At 41.8% G+C, this 19989-nt stretch overlaps 1 protein-coding gene across 1 annotated transcript in view; it reads right to left on the reverse strand.

Annotated features, from left to right (window-relative positions):
* Window positions 1–19989, reverse strand: part of LOC142214348 (NACHT, LRR and PYD domains-containing protein 3-like) — a 65950-nt gene that overhangs the window by 45703 nt on the left and 258 nt on the right. Inside the window, exons 2-3 of the mRNA XM_075283282.1 lie at window positions 18884–19055; window positions 17907–17972 (exon numbers count right to left, since the gene is read on the reverse strand). Coding sequence (XP_075139383.1) covers window positions 17907–17972; window positions 18884–19055 — 238 coding nt within the window. The remainder of the gene's footprint in view (window positions 1–17906; window positions 17973–18883; window positions 19056–19989) is intronic.

Consider the following 19989-nt stretch of genomic DNA (forward strand, 5'->3'; position numbering starts at 1 on the left):
GCATACAGCGGCCTCGTCCATAACCCATATCACTCATGATTACCGGCATATACCATATACCTATAACTAACGAAAAATAGTATTAGAACATATATTAAAAGACAAAACACAAAAAACCAAACCCAAAAGAAAACCCCAATATAAAAATTATTAAAAGAAATACCATATAGTGTTCAGGAGATGTTTATAAAAAGGAAGAAAAACCAAGGGTCTCATTGAGGCCATCAGGGACAAGGGTGCCAAGTCTCCATATCCATTTGGATTCCACTTGCGCTAATCTTTTTTTGAGATTACCACCCCGAATGTTGTTTATTACACAGTCAATACCACGGACGCGTAGCAATGTAGAATCACTGTCATGACAGAGAAAGAAATGTCTAGCAATCGGTTTGGATCTATCTGTCACTCCGTCTACACTGGCTGTAATATCTCGTACGTGTTCACGCACTCGTACTTTCAACTCCCGAGACGTTAGGCCAATATATATTTTCTTACATGGACATGTGGCATAATATATTACACATCTCGTGTTGCAACTGATCCTTTGTCTGATCTGGTAAGTTTTATCGCCTTTACTATTACAGAAATCTGTAGCTTTCTCAATGTTAGTACAGGCCACACAACGGCCACAGGGAAAACAACCACTTTTTGGAGGACCTACCCCAAAGATCCTAGGCTCTTCTGGTTCATAATGGCTCCGCACCAGCATGTCTTTTAAATTCCGTGCTCTACGAGAAACAACATTTGGAGTAGGGGAAATATATTTAGTTATGACCGGATCGCCTTGTAAAATGGGCCAAAACTTTTTTAGTATCCGAAACATTTCATCCCATTGGGAGTGATACTGTGTGATAAAACGTACCGTTTGTGAATTTTGTTCTACTCGCTTAGAAGAATGAATTAGGTCCGATCGTGAAGATTTTTTAGCTCTACTGTAAGCCTTTTTAATGGAACGCTGGCTATAGCCCCAGTCGGTAAAACGTTGTTTGAGGTCCTGGGAAAATTTCTCAAAACCTAGATCTGTAGAACAGACCCGTCGCATCCGAAGAAACTGTCCTATCGGTATAGCTTTAATGACCTGTGGGGGGTGAGATGAAGAGGCCAATAAGAAAGAGTTTACAGCAGTTCCTTTCCTGTAAATTTCAGTTTGTAGGTTATGTGCAGTGTCTCTGAAAAGACAAACATCCAGAAATTCAATTCTGGATTCGTCACAATGGTAAGTTAAATGAATATTCAAATTATTACTATTTAATCTGGCGATAAAGTCACCAAATTCATGTTTCGTTCCCTCCCAGATGATCAGGATGTCGTCAATGTACCGCATCCAAAATTGGACACGGCACATTGACGAGTCCCGATCATCTGGGAGAAGGTCCCTCTCCCACAGCCCCAGGAACAAATTAGCATATGAGGAGGCACATGCCGCCCCCATCGCTGTTCCCTGGAGCTGCAGGTAGAAGGACCCTTTAAAGGTGAAAAAATTATGTGTAAGGATATATTCCAATAGGGTAATTAGAAACTCACATAACTCCGGTGGAAAGTTGCTTGTACCGAGAAAAAATCTGGTCGCCCTTAAACCGTCTATATGGCGGATATTTGTGTATAAGGATTCTACATCACAAGTCGTTAATAGTGTGTTTTCGTCCAATGGTAAACCGTCAATTTGTTTCAGAAGGTCACTGGTATCACGTAAAAACGAGGGTAAGGTTTCAACTAGTTGTTTTAAATAAAAATCGATAAACCGGCATACATGCTCAAACGGACCATTTACTCCGGAGATTATCGGTCTACCGGGAGGTACAGTTGGATTCTTATGTACTTTTGGTAAAAGATAAAATGTCGGTACTGATGGCTCTTCAACTCTCAGACTATAAAAAACTTCTCTGGAGATGATGTTTCTCTCAAGGGCCGATTGGAGAATATTTTCAAGTTCCCTACAAAAGGTAGACATAGGATTGAATGTTAATTTCCTATAATATTTTGTGCCTCGTAATTGCCTAAAGGCTTCAGCTTCATACATAGAAGTAGGCCACACCACTACATTTCCGCCTTTGTCGGCTGCCTTTATAACTATATCATCTTTCTGACTCAATAACTTAAGGCCATCTCTTTCCTCCCTAGAGAGGTTGTCTTTCTTAATATACCCCGGTATTTTTTGAAATTCTTGTGAAACCAATTTCACAAAGAGGTCTACAGTTGGGCAAATAGAAAGTGATGGAAATTTTTTTGACGATCTACGAATGCAAGCTGGTACAGCTGACACTACAGCAGATGTGGAAGATGTAGGGACTGGATTAGACTCCTCATAGAGGTCTTCCAGAATATGTAAGGCCACTTGTTCTTCCGGACTCAACATAGAGTCACCAGAAACATGTTCCACAGCTGCTTCGGATCTATGGAATAACTTTTTAAACACCAGTGACCGACCAAACAGATGCAAATCTTTTGTTGCTGTAAACCTATCAAAGCTGGCACTAGGTGCAAAGTTAAGCCCCTTAGATAACACTGAAATCTCCGAAGAGGTAAGTTGATGTTGTGAAAGGTTAATCACCTGTAGTTGATCTTGTCTCTGTGTACTCCTAGTATCCGGACGTCTTTTGGATGGCCATTTTGCTTGGTTCTTTTTGCGTTTATTCCCACTATTCGTTCTAGAATACATTTCTGAATTCATTGAGCTATTAGATTCACTGAGTGAAGAAAGGGAGGATTGGGATGCAGATCTCCTGATGGCATTAGGTTTAGTATGATGCCATCTGTATACCTTATTGGTCTGAAAGTCATTACTATCTCGATTAAATTTTTTTGTTTTTATATCACAGATGGATTTCTCCCATCCCACGAATATCTCATCTAGATGTTGGAACAGAGCTTTTCTCCAAAATTATATTAAAAGAAAATTGATCCCTAGGGGGTTAAGAGTGCAAGTTTTTCCATCTTTCCCAATAACGAACGATGAGTTTATTAAGAAATGGGAATCTACATGTACATCATGTTCCCTTTCTTTTATGCAGTTGTTGACTGAATATAACACCTTTTCTTTGGAATTACTTGATAAAGATATTGAGGAGTTCCAAAGCCAACTTAAAGCTATATCCACAAGCGAGACCTTATCCACTTTTAATCAACATCTAGATGAGATATTCGTGGGATGGGAGAAATCCATCTGTGATATAAAAACAAAAAAATGTAATCTCTTTATCAAGTAATTCCAAAGAAAAGGTGTTATATTCAGTCAACAACTGCATAAAAGAAAGGGAACATGATGTACATGTAGATTCCCATTTCTTAATAAACTCATCGTTCGTTATTGGGAAAGATGGAAAAACTTGCACTCTCAACCCCCTAGGGATCAATTTTCTTTTAATATAATTTTGGAGAAAAGCTCTGTTCCAACATCTAGATGAGATATTCGTGGGATGGGAGAAATCCATCTGTGATATAAAAACAAAAAAATTTAATCGAGATAGTAATGACTTTCAGACCAATAAGGTATACAGATGGCATCATACTAAACCTAATGCCATCAGGAGATCTGCATCCCAATCCTCCCTTTCTTCACTCAGTGAATCTAATAGCTCAATGAATTCAGAAATGTATTCTAGAACGAATAGTGGGAATAAACGCAAAAAGAACCAAGCAAAATGGCCATCCAAAAGACGTCCGGATACTAGGAGTACACAGAGACAAGATCAACTACAGGTGATTAACCTTTCACAACATCAACTTACCTCTTCGGAGATTTCAGTGTTATCTAAGGGGCTTAACTTTGCACCTAGTGCCAGCTTTGATAGGTTTACAGCAACAAAAGATTTGCATCTGTTTGGTCGGTCACTGGTGTTTAAAAAGTTATTCCATAGATCCGAAGCAGCTGTGGAACATGTTTCTGGTGACTCTATGTTGAGTCCGGAAGAACAAGTGGCCTTACATATTCTGGAAGACCTCTATGAGGAGTCTAATCCAGTCCCTACATCTTCCACATCTGCTGTAGTGTCAGCTGTACCAGCTTGCATTCGTAGATCGTCAAAAAAATTTCCATCACTTTCTATTTGCCCAACTGTAGACCTCTTTGTGAAATTGGTTTCACAAGAATTTCAAAAAATACCGGGGTATATTAAGAAAGACAACCTCTCTAGGGAGGAAAGAGATGGCCTTAAGTTATTGAGTCAGAAAGATGATATAGTTATAAAGGCAGCCGACAAAGGCGGAAATGTAGTGGTGTGGCCTACTTCTATGTATGAAGCTGAAGCCTTTAGGCAATTACGAGACACAAAATATTATAGGAAATTAACATTCAATCCTATGTCTACCTTTTGTAGGGAACTTGAAAATATTCTCCAATCGGCCCTTGAGAGAAACATCATCTCCAGAGAAGTTTTTTATAGTCTGAGAGTTGAAGAGCCATCAGTACCGACATTTTATCTTTTACCAAAAGTACATAAGAATCCAACTGTACCTCCCGGTAGACCGATAATCTCCGGAGTAAATGGTCCGTTTGAGCGTGTATGCCGGTTTATCGATTTTTATTTAAAACAACTAGTTGAAACCTTACCCTCGTTTTTACGTGATACCAGTGACCTTCTGAAACAAATTGACGGTTTACCATTGGACGAAAACACACTATTAACGACTTGTGATGTAGAATCCTTATACACAAATATCCGCCATGAAGACGGTTTAAGGGCGACCAGATTTTTTCTCGGTACAAGCAACTTTCCACCGGAGTTATGTGAGTTTCTAATTACCCTATTGGAATATATCCTTACAATAATTTTTTCACCTTTAAAGGGTCCTTCTACCTGCAGCTCCAGGGAACAGCGATGGGGGCGGCATGTGCCCCCTCATATGCTAATTTGTTCCTGGGGCTGTGGGAGAGGGACCTTCTCCCAGATGATCGGGACTCGTCAATGTGCCGTGTCCAATTTTGGATGCGGTACATTGACGACATCCTGATCATCTGGGAGGGAACGAAACATGAATTTGGTGACTTTATCGCCAGATTAAATAGTAATAATTTGAATATTCATTTAACTTACCATTGTGACGAATCCAGAATTGAATTTCTGGATGTTTGTCTTTTCAGAGACACTGCACATAACCTACAAACTGAAATTTACAGGAAAGGAACTGCTGTAAACTCTTTCTTATTGGCCTCTTCATCTCACCCCCCACAGGTCATTAAAGCTATACCGATAGGACAGTTTCTTCGGATGCGACGGGTCTGTTCTACAGATCTAGGTTTTGAGAAATTTTCCCAGGACCTCAAACAACGTTTTACCGACCGGGGCTATAGCCAGCGTTCCATTAAAAAGGCTTACAGTAGAGCTAAAAAATCTTCACGATCGGACCTAATTCATTCTTCTAAGCGAGTAGAACAAAATTCACAAACGGTACGTTTTATCACACAGTATCACTCCCAATGGGATGAAATGTTTCGGATACTAAAAAAGTTTTGGCCCATTTTACAAGGCGATCCGGTCATAACTAAATATATTTCCCCTACTCCAAATGTTGTTTCTCGTAGAGCACGGAATTTAAAAGACATGCTGGTGCGGAGCCATTATGAACCAGAAGAGCCTAGGATCTTTGGGGTAGGTCCTCCAAAAAGTGGTTGTTTTCCCTGTGGCCGTTGTGTGGCCTGTACTAACATTGAGAAAGCTACAGATTTCTGTAATAGTAAAGGCGATAAAACTTACCAGATCAGACAAAGGATCAGTTGCAACACGAGATGTGTAATATATTATGCCACATGTCCATGTAAGAAAATATATATTGGCCTAACGTCTCGGGAGTTGAAAGTACGAGTGCGTGAACACGTACGAGATATTACAGCCAGTGTAGACGGAGTGACAGATAGATCCAAACCGATTGCTAGACATTTCTTTCTCTGTCATGACAGTGATTCTACATTGCTACGCGTCCGTGGTATTGACTGTGTAATAAACAACATTCGGGGTGGTAATCTCAAAAAAAGATTAGCGCAAGTGGAATCCAAATGGATATGGAGACTTGGCACCCTTGTCCCTGATGGCCTCAATGAGACCCTTGGTTTTTCTTCCTTTTTATAAACATCTCCTGAACACTATATGGTATTTCTTTTAATAATTTTTATATTGGGGTTTTCTTTTGGGTTTGGTTTTTTGTGTTTTGTCTTTTAATATATGTTCTAATACTATTTTTCGTTAGTTATAGGTATATGGTATATGCCGGTAATCATGAGTGATATGGGTTATGGACGAGGCCGCTGTATGCTGTCGTTTCTTCTCATCTTATCACAATGGATTAAAGAAACTCTTTTTCTTCATCCATATATTTTTATTTTTTCTGGATGTATTCACACCCGCTTTCGGTTGTGGTGCATATACATTGTTCTATATTTTTTATAATTAATTTTTTTGTATATTATTTTTTATACATGATATGTTATGTGTTTAATTTGACTTTAGTCATGATATATAGGTTATTACTCTTCTTGTTCACTACACTTTTATGGTTAATATACTTTAGACTATATATATCAATACTCACTATCAAGTTATGCACTGCAGAATTCTTAATTAACATCTTTTATGTGACCTCTTATGGATCACTATTACTAATAAGGATTTTGATGTTCTATTTTCACTATAAGGCTACATTGTTTTTAAATTAGCATCTCACATAAGAGGTTTTGTAACTTTTGATTTGTTATGGGTAATTATTATAATTGTACACATTTTGGATACACTATTTATATTTTTCCTTTAAATGCGTCCTTGTCCAATTCCTCTATTCACTAATAAACCGATGGATTCAATTTTGTGGGCTGTATACTCTTATGGAACGCCGTATGTCCAGTGCGCATGCTCTTTCTGACGTCAGGGGTCACGTGACGCGGCCGATTGATAGCGAGGTCTGGTACAGTTATGCGTACTACTCCAGCCTCGTCTTCGACCGTGCGATCATGTGACGCTCTGGGCGGAGGATCGTTTGCACGCGCCATCACGGACATCCGGCATTGTAGTTCCTGCTTCATCGATTGCCATTCGCACATGTTGAATCTGATTGGCGCAATATTCTATATGCCGGCATATATATACCAGCCCTTTATATCCCTTTCCGACACACCCCCCTGACGAAGGCTGCGTGCCGAAACGCGCGTCGGGCCATTGGAGAGTAGGGACCGGTCCCCTGGTTGCTCACATCACACCACCCACATGGGTAAGTGTTATATACTTTGGTATTCTGTGCTGCTTGTGGTATTGAAATTTCTCCGTACGGCTACTTGTGGCTCAGGACACAATTCCCTGGTCTTTCAGGGTTCAGTTATTATCTAACGCATTGGCATACAATAGTTATATGTGTAGGGACCGCCCCACTTGTTGTGGGAAACGTCTGTGACTGTCATTTTTTACTGCCACTGCATATTATTTTATATATACCTTTTGTAGGTGTCTTGCAGCAATATATGGGGATCTAATTCCATCTTGGTACCCTATTTTTCTCCAATCTTATTTCCCTGTATATGCACTTGTGTTTTACATGTATGTCCAATTTTGATACTCAATAAAGCTTTTTGATATGTTATTGTAACAGTTGCTTCATTTGTTATTTTTATATATTAAGGTGTCATACTTACCTTGTTTTGCTTTGAGTTGTTTGCTATTATGGTAAGGACACTTAAACAGGTAGGGCCTGTTTATTGTCTCCCTATTAGGGGGTATAAAATACCACAACTATACCTCTTTTTTATTTGTTGTTCGGTATTTGACACTACAGGGACATCAGTCCAGCTATCCCCGGACGGTGGAAAACAGGGATACACAACAGATGCAACTTCATATATAGCGGAGAAACAGCTTTCATTTTTGGCTGTCCGCACACAGAATAGCCGGAATACACAGCAGTGACTAATTCATACAGAGATGAAAAAAGCCTTGAATTTTGGGGGAGGCCTGAAAAATAGCAGCAATCCACAGCAATTACAATTTCATATAGCTGGAAAAAGCTTTGAATTTTTGGGGGCCTGAAACATAGTGTTAGGATTGGGTCCCGCAGGTTGCTATCATAGCACACAGCGCCACCTGCGGGTAAGTCTAACCGTCCAGCATTCACCTTACTGAGCATGCTCAGACCTATCGGAGCTGCTCACAAGCTAAGTGCCATTTCTCCCCTAGTGAGCATGAGCTAGTGAGGTCATCACCACTGCCCCTATTGGGCAGGGACTTCCCTTTAAATAGTGTGAGCCGACGCCCACCGGGGGCTCACACTTCCACTAAAATTTCCTCAAAGTCCACGGAGTGAATGACAATAGTCAGGGATAGGCTCCAGTATTCAGGCAGGTTGTTAGACTAGGCCTCTGTGTGGGGTTTCTCTGCTTCAATCTGGGTGCTGTTAGTTAGGACCTGTAAACCCTGAACTGCTAGATCTACACCACGGCTAGGAGCGGTAGATGCCGTTCCAGCTTGTAGATCCCAGCTGTGTGCGGGAGCATGTGTGTTTGATGGCTCCAAGCTGTGTGCAAGAGCATGCAAACTCCCCTGGTAACTCCAAGCTGTGTGCAGGAGAATGTTCTAAACTTCCGTGGTGGCCCCTAGCTGTCGCAGGGGTAAGTGTGTGTGTTTGCTGGCCTGGGGTGAGTGTTAACCCTTGGCAGCCGTTTGTGTTTCACTTGTACTGGTGCACCTGGCCAGTGAGCTAAACTGTCAGGGTTTTAGTTGCACCTATGTTCACATTGAGTGTCTCACAGTATACACTGTTCACATTAAGTATCGCGCTGCAGTGTCTTAGCAGCTGTTCACATTAAGTATCGCGCTGTAGTGTTTTTGCAGTAGTTCACACTTAGTCCAGGCTGCAGTGTCTTTGCAGTAATTCACATTGAGTTCAGACATACAGCCTTCCACCATTGGGCATGTGGACCTCGCTGTAGTGTTCTACAGCTAAGAGGTTCTGTTGTTCAAAAAATATTTATATATATACACAGAACCATAACACATAGCATCAATCCACAGCAATTACAAGTTCATATAGCTGGAAAAAGCCTTGAATTTTTTTTATTTTTTATTTTTTTTTGTTGGGGGGGGGGCCTGAAACATAGCAGCAATCCACTGCAGTCTTGCTATATACATGCAAAGCAGCTTTTCAGGCTGTGTAACCCCAAAATAAGGATACAGAGCAATTAGGTCAGACTATGTCCGCTCAATCCAGATATCTAGGGTATGTACCCCCAAAACCTAGGTGGGAGACCCAGAAATTCAGTCAGGCTATATCAGCTCAATCCAATTTTTTGTTCAATCCAGTATTGTTTGCTCTCTATGATGTGAACTATGCCTTTGTCTCTTAAAAAGCAACCCAACATGAAGTCAGTTATGTGTGCCAGTGTGTTAGTTGGCATGACTTTGCTGCCCCCAACTGTAAGGGTCACTCTCCATTTCCTCCATTTTACACTGCCCTTCACACCATCTGTGCTGAAGCAATGGGATGCAGTGAACTTCACCCTCAAGCCTCATGTGGGACAGTGACATGAAATGCCACTTCATCCCCCTCGTCTTCCTCCGCTAGCCAATGGTGCGAAGATGAGAGGAGTGTGCTATGTTTTCTGTCTAGCAGAGGCTACTTCTCACTTACGAAAATGGCCGCACTTTGACCAGTATATCAGGCACAATGGTGTAGGTCTCATAGAACCTTTGCACCAATAAGTTGAAAACGTGGACCGTGTTTGAGTCTGGCAAGCTCCAGATCTGCTACCAGGTTCCGGCCATTATCACATACGCAAAAATGCCTGGCCCCAGCAGGGAAAAACACATTGCCATCTCAGCCAGGATGGCATCCCTGACCTCGGAGGCAGTGTGCTGTCTGTCCCCCAAGTTGATGAGCTTCAGCACAGCCTGCTGACGTCTCCCCACGCCAGTAGCTGGGGTCGATTCAACGGAGGAGGAGGAGGGTGGAGTTTCAGCACTCCTGCCAGGAATATTGGGCGAGGAGACAAAGCAGGCCACCAAAGAATCTTGTGTCTTGCTTGAAGAAGAGACAATCTTAGTCTGACTGCTGGTTGCTTGTGCTGCAGCATGTGGAGTTGGGTCTGTCAGCCTTGTGATGAACTCCTCATTCTGGATCCCATTACTTTCAACTAAAGTCTCTAAAGTCTTTTGACACTTTGAATTTTGTTCAGTTCAAAAGGACTCTGTGTTTAGATTTGGCTCAGTCGCAGCTCCAGGACATGCCTTTGAAGGCAAGGTTTCCTTTAGTGGCTCCATCTCAGCAGGATGATGATGATGATGATGATGATGATGATGATGATTTGTTAAATATGGAAGGGAAAGTGGTTTCTGATCTACAGCTAAAGTACTGGAGCATGTTGTTTGGACTATTAACACCTGATCAGAACCCTGTAGAGGTAATGTAGAGTCCGATATTAGAGGACCATTACCGCTAGTAGTGGTTTCAGCCAATTTTCCACCTTTGCGGCCCTCTAAATAAAAGTTACCCCCAGGACAAAATGTTATCGATTTCCCAATCAAAATCAAGGTCAATGTCTGGGTCCTCAGTTCAATCCACTGCATCAATCCAACACAATGAGAGTGATGGTTCTGGAACCACTGTTTTAGGGGCAAAGAAATTTAAAGGGGCTAACACTCTGCTGGTGCAAGGCTCTACTCACTCCAAGGGCCAAAAATTCTGCAGGTAGAGGCTGAAGTCACCTGAAGGGCCTCAATCTCTGCTGGTAGCTCAGCTTAAGGGCCTGTAACTTAATTTGGAAGGGCTCTAGTTAAGGGCTAGAAAAGTGAATCTTGGAAGGTCTCACCACATCACACACACACACACACACACACACACACACACACACACACACACGAGTAATGAAGGTTTCCAGGTATTTTCCCACTTTGATAGAGGTTTTTTTGAATGTGGAAAGTGTGTTAGGCTGTGATAGTGGGGTAATAGAGGGTCTTTGGTGTGTTAGATGCCCCCAGACATGCTTCCCCTGCTGTCCCAGTTGCTTTCCAGGGTGTTGGCATCATTTCCTGAGGTGTCATAGTGGACTTGGTGACCCTCCTGAGTCGAATGGTGGGATCCCCTGTAGCGAAGCATTTTCCCCCATAGACTATAATGGGGTTCGATATTCGTTCGAATAGTCGAATATTGAGCGGCTATTCGAAACGAATACCGAACATTGAATATTTTACTGTTTGCTCATCTCTAGTCAACAGCATTTAGTGATATTCTTTACAGAATAAGCAGATAGTCTAGAGCAGGGTTGGGCAATTAAATGGGGCCACATGAAACATTGAAACGGTTCTAGGGGGTTATGCGCTTATACGTTAACTCCGCCCATTCTCATCCATCTTTCCATGTGCCCCTACAAAGTATGATGCTCCTACAGTCACTCTAACATTATACACCCCCACATTATAAATGTTCCCTTCCAAATGTCCCACAGTATTAAGTCCCTCTCCTCATGCCCCAGTTTAAACTAGCAGAAACTAGAGGGGACATGAAACTCGGGCAGCTGGAGGGGGCATTAACCTGTGGGCAACTAGAGGCAGATATGGCCCCCTCCAGCTGTCCCAGTTTAATGTCACCCTCCATCTGCCCCTAGTTGAATGTCCCCCCCTCCAACTGCCTTCAGTTTAACTGCCTTCTGTGAAGACCTCGTTCCAGACGAAGATAGAAGCGGCGCTGGAGAGTTCTCTCACAGCATTGGGACCGCCCCCAGTGCTGTTTGAACAATGGGGCCCACCCCCCAGTGCTGCGAAAGAACTCATTTACATACCGACAAAACCGTGATTTTAGGCAAACGGTGGCGCAGAGAAGACAATGAAAGGTAGGAGACGCATAGCCTTTCTTAAGGCTATTCCAATGTGTTTAAAAAAAAAGGGTTTGAAAGATAGGATCCCTTTAATTAAAATAAAATATTTATTGTTTAAGCATTTCTCTATATGCACAAGTGAATATATATATATATATATATATATATATATATATATATATATATATATATATATAGTCAAGTTATATTAATGTGACCACCACCTAATTTTGATGTCAACACTGAATAACCAATCGCAGAAGGCACGTTTCATCAGCCATCTGGGTGCACTCATCATTGTGGAAGGCACAATGGATCAACACAAGTATACATCTATCCTTGCGGACTATGTTCACCCCTACATATGAAGTGTTTTTCCTCAGGATGATGGCATCTACCAGCAGGACAATGCGACGTGTCATAAAGCTCGCAGTGTACGTGCGTGGTTCAAGGAGCACCAGGATGAGTTTACCGTACTTATTTGGCCAGCAAAGGACTTGAACCCAATTGAGAATCTGTGGGACCACCTCGATCAGGTTGTTCGCGCCATGGATGCTCAACCGTGTAACCTAGAGCAGCTGGCCACGGCACAGGAGTCGGCATGGCTCAACATCCCAGTGACCATCATCACAACATCCCCTCTCTTCCTGCACGTCTCGCAGTGGTCCGCTCTGGTTATTCTGGATTTTGACAGGTGGTCACATTGATTTGACTGGACTGTGTGTGTATACACTCACCGGCCACTTTATTAGGTACACCATGCTAGTAACGGGTTGGACCCCCTTTTGCCTTCAGAACTGCCTCAATTCTTCGTGGCATAGATTCAACAAGGTGCTGGAAGCATTCCTCAGAGATTTTGGTCCATATTGACATGATGACATCACACAGTTGCCGCAGATTTGTCGGCTGCACATCCATGATGCGAATCTCCTGTTCCACCACATCCCAAAGATGCTCCTCTATTGAATTGAGATCTGGTGACTGTGGAGGCCATTGGAGTACAGTGAACTCATTGTCATGTTCAAGAAACCAGTCTGAGATGATTCCAGCTTTATGACATGGCATTGCATTATCCTGCTGAAAGTAGCCATCAGATGTTGGGTACATTGTGGTCATAAAGGGATGGACATGGTCAGCAACAATACTCAGGTAGGCTTTGGCGTTGCAACGATGCTCAATTGGTACCAAGGGGCCCAAAGAGTGCCAAGAAAATATTCCCCACACCGTGACACCACCACCACCAGCCTGAACCGTTACCGATACAAGGCAGGATGGATCCATGCTTTCATGTTGTTGACGCCAAATTCTGACCCTACCATCCGAATGTTGCAGCAGAAATCGAGACTCATCAGACCAGGCAACGTTTTTCCAATCTTCAATTGTCCAATTTCGATGAGCTTGTGCAAATTGTAGCCTCAGTTTCCTGTTCTTAGCTGAAAGGAGTGGCACCCGGTGTGGTCTTCTGCTGCTGTAGCCCATCTGCCTCAAAGTTGGACGTACTGTGCGGCGTTCAGAGATGCTCTTCTGGCTACCTTGGTTGTAACGGGTGGCTATTTGAGTCACTGTTGCCTTTCTATCAGCTCGAACCAGTCTGGCCATTCTCCTCTGACCTCTGGCATCAACAACGCATTTCCGCCCACAGAACTGCCGCTCACTGGATGTTTTTTCTTTTTCGGACCATTCTCTGTAAACCCTAGAGATGGTTGTGCGTGAAAATCCCAGTAGATCAGCAGTTTCTGAAATACTCAGACCAGCCCTTCTGGCACCAACAACCATGCCACATTCAAAGGCACTCAAATCACCTTTCTTCCCCATACTGATGCTCGGTTTGAACTGCAGGAGATTGTCTTGACCATGTCTACATGCCTAAATGCACTGAGTTGCCGCCATGTGATTGGCTGATTAGAAATTAAGTGTTAACGAGCAGTTGGACAGGTGTACCTAATAAAGTGGCCGGTGAGTGTATATACTCATATAAAAAAGAATCTCCATTACTTCAGTGTTTTTTTTTGCTTTTTTGGTGTGCCGCCTCAGGTTCCGGACCAAAAACCGGGTAGACGCGAATGAAAGCCGGTGCACTGCACCAGAATCCAGTCGCACACTCCGGTTGTCTTCACATTTTACAAGCTATAGTTTTTTATTTTTCTGATAATGTGGCCATATGGGGGCTATTTTTTGCAGTATGAGATGCATTTTGTAATGGCACCATTTTTAGGTGCCTATAACTTATTGACTAAATTTTATTAACTCTTTCTCGGTTGAAAAAAAAAAATCAATTCCGGAATTGCATTTTACCTCGTCATTTTTTTTCCCCTTGAAGAGTACAGCATAAGTAACATGTGACCTTTATTCTGCGGGTTGGTACGATTACGCCGATACCTAATTTATATGTTTGTTTTTTTTATGAGTTACTCATTTTGCAGAACAAAAACCCGTTTGGAAGTTAAATCACTTATTTTTGCATCGCCATCTTCTGAGAGTCGTAACACTATTATTTTTCGATTGACAGTGTTGGTTGAGGGCTTATTTTTTGCAGAACGAACCGTGCGTTTTTTGCTACTATGTTGAGGTACATATGGTAAAAGGAAAATGTTTGTTTTGTTTTTCCTTTTACTAAATGGAGGATACCAGAATCTACCGGAAATTTAAGGACCTGAAAACACTTCTGAAGAAACTGGCACAGCTGGACAGCGATATCTTTTTCCTATCTAATTGCAAAAAAGAGAAATTAATTCCTAAAGGACTCAGGCTCACAAACCACATCTTATATACCTACAATACTCACTATGCACAAAATTGTGTTATAGAACTTCAGAGAGACTGCGGAACCACCTCATACATCACTTCTACAGCATCAAGAGTAAAATCCAAATGTAGATTAAAACAAAATGGAACAATATCGAGGAGAGCTCCAGGATAACATTACTACAATACTATGAGAAACTGCAGAAATCTCTGATCCTCAATAAGCGAAAGAAACTCCACAGACTGAGACTTGCTGCAGGATTCTACAAGAATACACACAAAGCAAAATATATATCTAACAACAACCGGGACCACTCACACGTGGATTTGGAAACACCAAACTGTGTTATCAATCGCTCCACTTATGAACCCACCAAAGCAGAATTTGGGGTACTCTCCAGGGGACTCTCATTTTGTCCTTCTAAAACCATGGATAAAATTGAACTGTGCAGCGACATGGAGGATTTTTTCAGGAGACTGCGCCTGAGGGAATATTTTCATGACACAGATGACACAGAGGAGACCCAACCTACCCCTTCAGAGGTTCACAGCTTAACTAAGAAGGAGACATCTGATTGGACACCTCCAACTAGACGAAATTTTGATTTGGATAATTACATAGACTGTTTCAGACACATGGTCAAATCAACTATACTGGATACAAACAAAACACTGCCATCTAACATCAGTGCCCAGGAAAGAAGGGCCATACAATCCCTGAGAAATAACAAAGACATCATCATTAAACCAGCGGACAAGGGTGGTGCTATAGTCATGATGAACACATCAGACTACATACAGGAAGCACACAGACAACTGAATGACACGCACTACTACTCCAAGTTGGATTCAGACCCCACAGTGGAATACTCCAAAAACCTGAAAAAGGTGATCTCCGGCCTATCTGATGGAGCAATAAGCCTAAGCAACCTCATACCAGCAAGCCCAAGGACAGGGACTTTTTATATGCTTCCAAAACTGCACAAACCTGGAAACCCAGGGAGACCGATCATCTCATGTGTTGGGACTCTCACTGAACAGATCTCTGGATGGGTGGAGGGTACTCTTAAACCCTTAGTGAAGGATACAACCAGCTACCTCCAGGATACTACAGACTTATTAAATAAACTATCCACTATAGGTCCCCTTCCAGATGGAACCATCCTGGCCACCATGGATGTAGAATCTTTATACTCCAACATCCCACACCAGGACGGTATAAATGCCTGCCAGATTTTCATGGAAAAGCGAGGTATGAACGCTGACTCGGTGGTGAAACTGACAAAATTCATCCTCACTCACAATTACTTCTCCTTTGGTGACTGCATCTATCTACAGCAAACTGGCACCGCAATGGGGAGCAAAATGGCGCCACTAATCTCTTCATGGCCAAGGTTGAGCGTGACTTCCTCTCCACCTGCACCATCAGACCTCTGGCCTACTATCGCTTCATTGATGATATCCTAATCATTTGGACTGGGTCTGAGGAACAGCTGAAAACCTTCCATGAACAATTCAACCAGTTCCATCCCACCATCAACCTGACGCTCAATTACTCCTTCTCTGAAATAAACTTCCTGGATGCAGTCATCAAGATACAGGACAACAAAATTGAGACATCGCTGTATTGGAAACCAATTGACTGCCCTACCTACCTAAGATGGGATAGCTTTCATCCTAAACACATAAAGAACTCCATTGTATACAGCCAGGCCATCAGATACCATCGCATATGTTCAGACCCTGCAAATAGAGACGAATACCTTGTGAGCCTCAAAAACACATTCTTGAGGCAGGGTTACCATCCAAGATCAGTTGATAACCAAATCACCAGGGCCACCAGAATACCAAGATCGGAGTTATTAAAATACAACACCAAACAGGAGAACAATCGGGTGCCCCTGGTCGTCACATATAACCCACACTTGGAGACGCTGAGAGGAATCACATGCAAATTACATCCACTACTGCAAAAAGACCACCGTCTAACATCCATATTTCCAGACCCCCCTCTCCTGTGCTACAGACAGCCACCAAACCTCAGGAGTATGATTATTAGCAGCTCACTGTCACCTCCAACTAACACAGGAACATTTCCATGTGGACAGAAGAGGTGCAAAACCTGCCCGCACATACTGACCACTGACAGGATAGAGATACCAAACTCTAACAGGGAATATAAAATCCCAGGTACGTTCACCTGTAACACACCTAATGTAGTGTATTTGATCATTTGCACCAAATGTTGAACTGAAAATCTGTATGTTGGAGAGACCGGACAGAAACTCAGAATGAGAATTAATTCACATCGCCATACAATCAAACAACAGAGAACTGATCTTCCCGTGCCAAAACATTTCTGCCAGGAAGATCATAACATCATCAATGACATGAAAATCTTGATCTTAAAAGGGAACTTTAAATCAAGGAAACAGCGACTGATTTATGAGTACAAGGCCATGACCCTATTCAAGTCGCTGGACAGTGGAATGAATGTTTCACGTGGGTTTATGTCTTTTTATACAAATCATTAAGACAGCCATTAAGATAAGAACCTGGGATCTGGCAATTGATTATTTGTTTTTATAAGTATATAGTAATAAGCCTCTCCTCCCTCCTTCCTGTAATCCTACCCCTGTGTCCAGTTATAAATATGCAGCCTCTAGAAGGTGTTTTTAGATATATCTGAAGAAGGAGCTCAGAGGAAGCTTCGAAACGTCATATTCTGTCATCATTATGAGTTAGCCGTTAAAAAAGGTATCACCTACTGAAGACTTGCAAAGTTTTTTTTGTTTTTGTTTTTTTTTATATGAGGTACATATGACTTTTTATCAATTTTTATCATTGTTTTTCCACAGTGAGATGTCGAATCATTATTTCCAGCTTTTTCCCAATGTTTGCTGTGCAGGTAGAATAATGTTTTAGTTATATTGCACAGGTTTTTAAGGACACGGTGATATCAAATATGTATTGGTTTTATTAATTCTTAGGATTTTATTTTTTTATAATTTATTTTATATAGGAAAGGGGCATTTTGGGGCTTTATTCTTTTTTTTTTTTTTTTTTATATACCTCCTTTTTTTTTTTTTACACTTTTTTTGTAGATATACATGATGTCCCACTAGAGGACCTGAAGCAGAGATGTTCTGCACTGATTTAAAAAGATAAAACACCAATTGATTCTGGTGATCTTATCCCATCTATCTGCAGGGCTGGGTGCACACGAACCTGATAAACACATAAATATGTCTGTACAAACAATTCCTAAGCACTGGCCCACTGCGCTTAGTAAATGTGCACCATTATATTTAGTTGTTCTTGATCCTGTAAGTATAGGACCCCTGTGCCATGAGCACTTACATCCCCACACACTCACCACTGAGTTCTTCGGTCAGTTGGTGGCCATCTTTATCCAGATTTATTTCCTGCACCAGATTGTCACCTAATAAGGAGGAAAAGATTTGATTGACTTTGTAGTGTATAAATTATCAGCGCTGAATGTACAGAAATAAGTGCAAGATTATACAATGAGGGGCAACACGGTGGCTCAGTGATTTGCACTGCGGGCTTGCAGCGCTGTAGTCCTGGGTTTGAATCCTGCCAGGAGCCACATCTGCAAGGAGTTTGTATGTTCTCCCCGTGTTGTGTGGATTTCCTCCCATTCTGCAAAGACATACTGATAGGAAAAAAAAAAGTACATTGTGATCCCTATATGGAATTCACAATTTACATTAAAAAAAACAAAAAAAAAATTATACAATGGTTCAGATGAGGCCTAATGGTACTAAACAAAAAAAAAATCAACCTTCAAGTTATTAGACTTTAAACCCACCATACAAACTCCATGTAGATGTTGTCCCTGGTTGGATTCAAACCCAGGACTCCAGTACTGCAAAACCACAGTGCTCAGTGCTGGCCGCAGACCCCTGTGTCTAATACAATGCAACAATGATGTGCAAGACATGTATGACAGGTTTTTGCAGTTTTTTGGGGGTTTTTTGCACAAATTGTACCAAGTAATTCTGCCCCAAAGTACTTAATACAATACATGACCGTTGCATCTCTTTGTGTGTTATTAGTTAGACTGTGTTTGTCTATAATTGTGACTTAGATAACAACCGGATCACATTTTATTAGGACTCAATGTCCAGGTAATTCCAAAGGGGGCACTTACTTTTTCTAGAATCTGTAAGAGCTATAACATGAATATATTCTCCAGTCCTAGCAGGAGCCTCTATGTGTATACACTGCTGTATGTGACTGATCCAGAGGGGAGATCCTTATTATTGTGGACAATGTAAGTCATGAAAAACCATCCATTACATGGTGGACATATCTTCTACACAATATTACCTCTTATACGGAGCTCCTCCAGTACAGCGCACAGGCCGGGAGAACCATGATCCTTCTGTAAGCTGTATAGACTGACCCACAATCCTGTCACAGCTTCTCTTCCTCTCTTGAAAATATCTTCTAGTAAAGTCCGGGCCAATGCTTTTCTGTCATGTTCTAGACTCAGATATTTCTAGAACACAAGAAAGAGTCATTATACAAAGATATATTACAAAGTTAACGCACCCGATAATGATCTCATGCCGGATGTCTCTATAACGTGTTGGTCCAGAGATAGATAAATATTGTATAAGGAATAGACAGGGAGAAGAATCCTTTCTGATCTAATGATTCCTTAAAGGGGCTCTATCAGCAAAATCATGCTGATAGAGCCCCACATATGCGTGAATAGCCTTTAAAAAGGCTATTCAGGCACCGCTAAAGTTATATTAAACTACCCCCCCAGTTTTAAATTAATACCCTAAAAAAGAATGTGATCTACTTACGGATCATGCACGCTGGGCGGGCATTCAGGGTGCGCCGTTTTCTTCATCCACGCCTCCTCTTCCTCCGATGTCCTCGGGTCCCATCCTTCTCCGGCGCTCGCGAACTGACATTGATAAAAAAAAAATGGCCTTGGCGCATGCGCAGTTGCATGCGGCTTCTACTATGGCTCCCGCACATGCGCCCAGGCCATTTTTTTAAATCAATGTCAGTTTGCAAGCGCCGAAGGAGGACGGGACCCGAGGACATCAGAGGAAGAGGAGGCGTGGAAGAAGAAGAAGACACACCCTGAATGCCCGCCCATCGTGCACGTTCCGTAAGTAGAGCACATTCTTTTTTAGGGTATTATTTTAAAACGGGGGGTAGTTTAATAGTAGTTTAAAACGGGGAGTAGTTTAAATATAACATTTACGGTGCCTGAATAGCCTTTTTAAAGGCTATTCACGCATATGTGGGGCTCTATCAGCATGATTTTGCTGATAGAGCCCCTTTAATGTATGTGTGTGGGGAAGGAGCCAGTCTAGATTATAACCTGTATTATTATTTTTTATAATTATTATTTATTAATTATAATAATAATTAATTTATTAATTAATTCCATGGTGCTGTCATTATTTTATGAC

This window comes from Leptodactylus fuscus, chromosome 7 (assembly GCF_031893055.1).
Source record: "Leptodactylus fuscus isolate aLepFus1 chromosome 7, aLepFus1.hap2, whole genome shotgun sequence".
NCBI lineage: Eukaryota > Metazoa > Chordata > Amphibia > Anura > Leptodactylidae > Leptodactylus > Leptodactylus fuscus.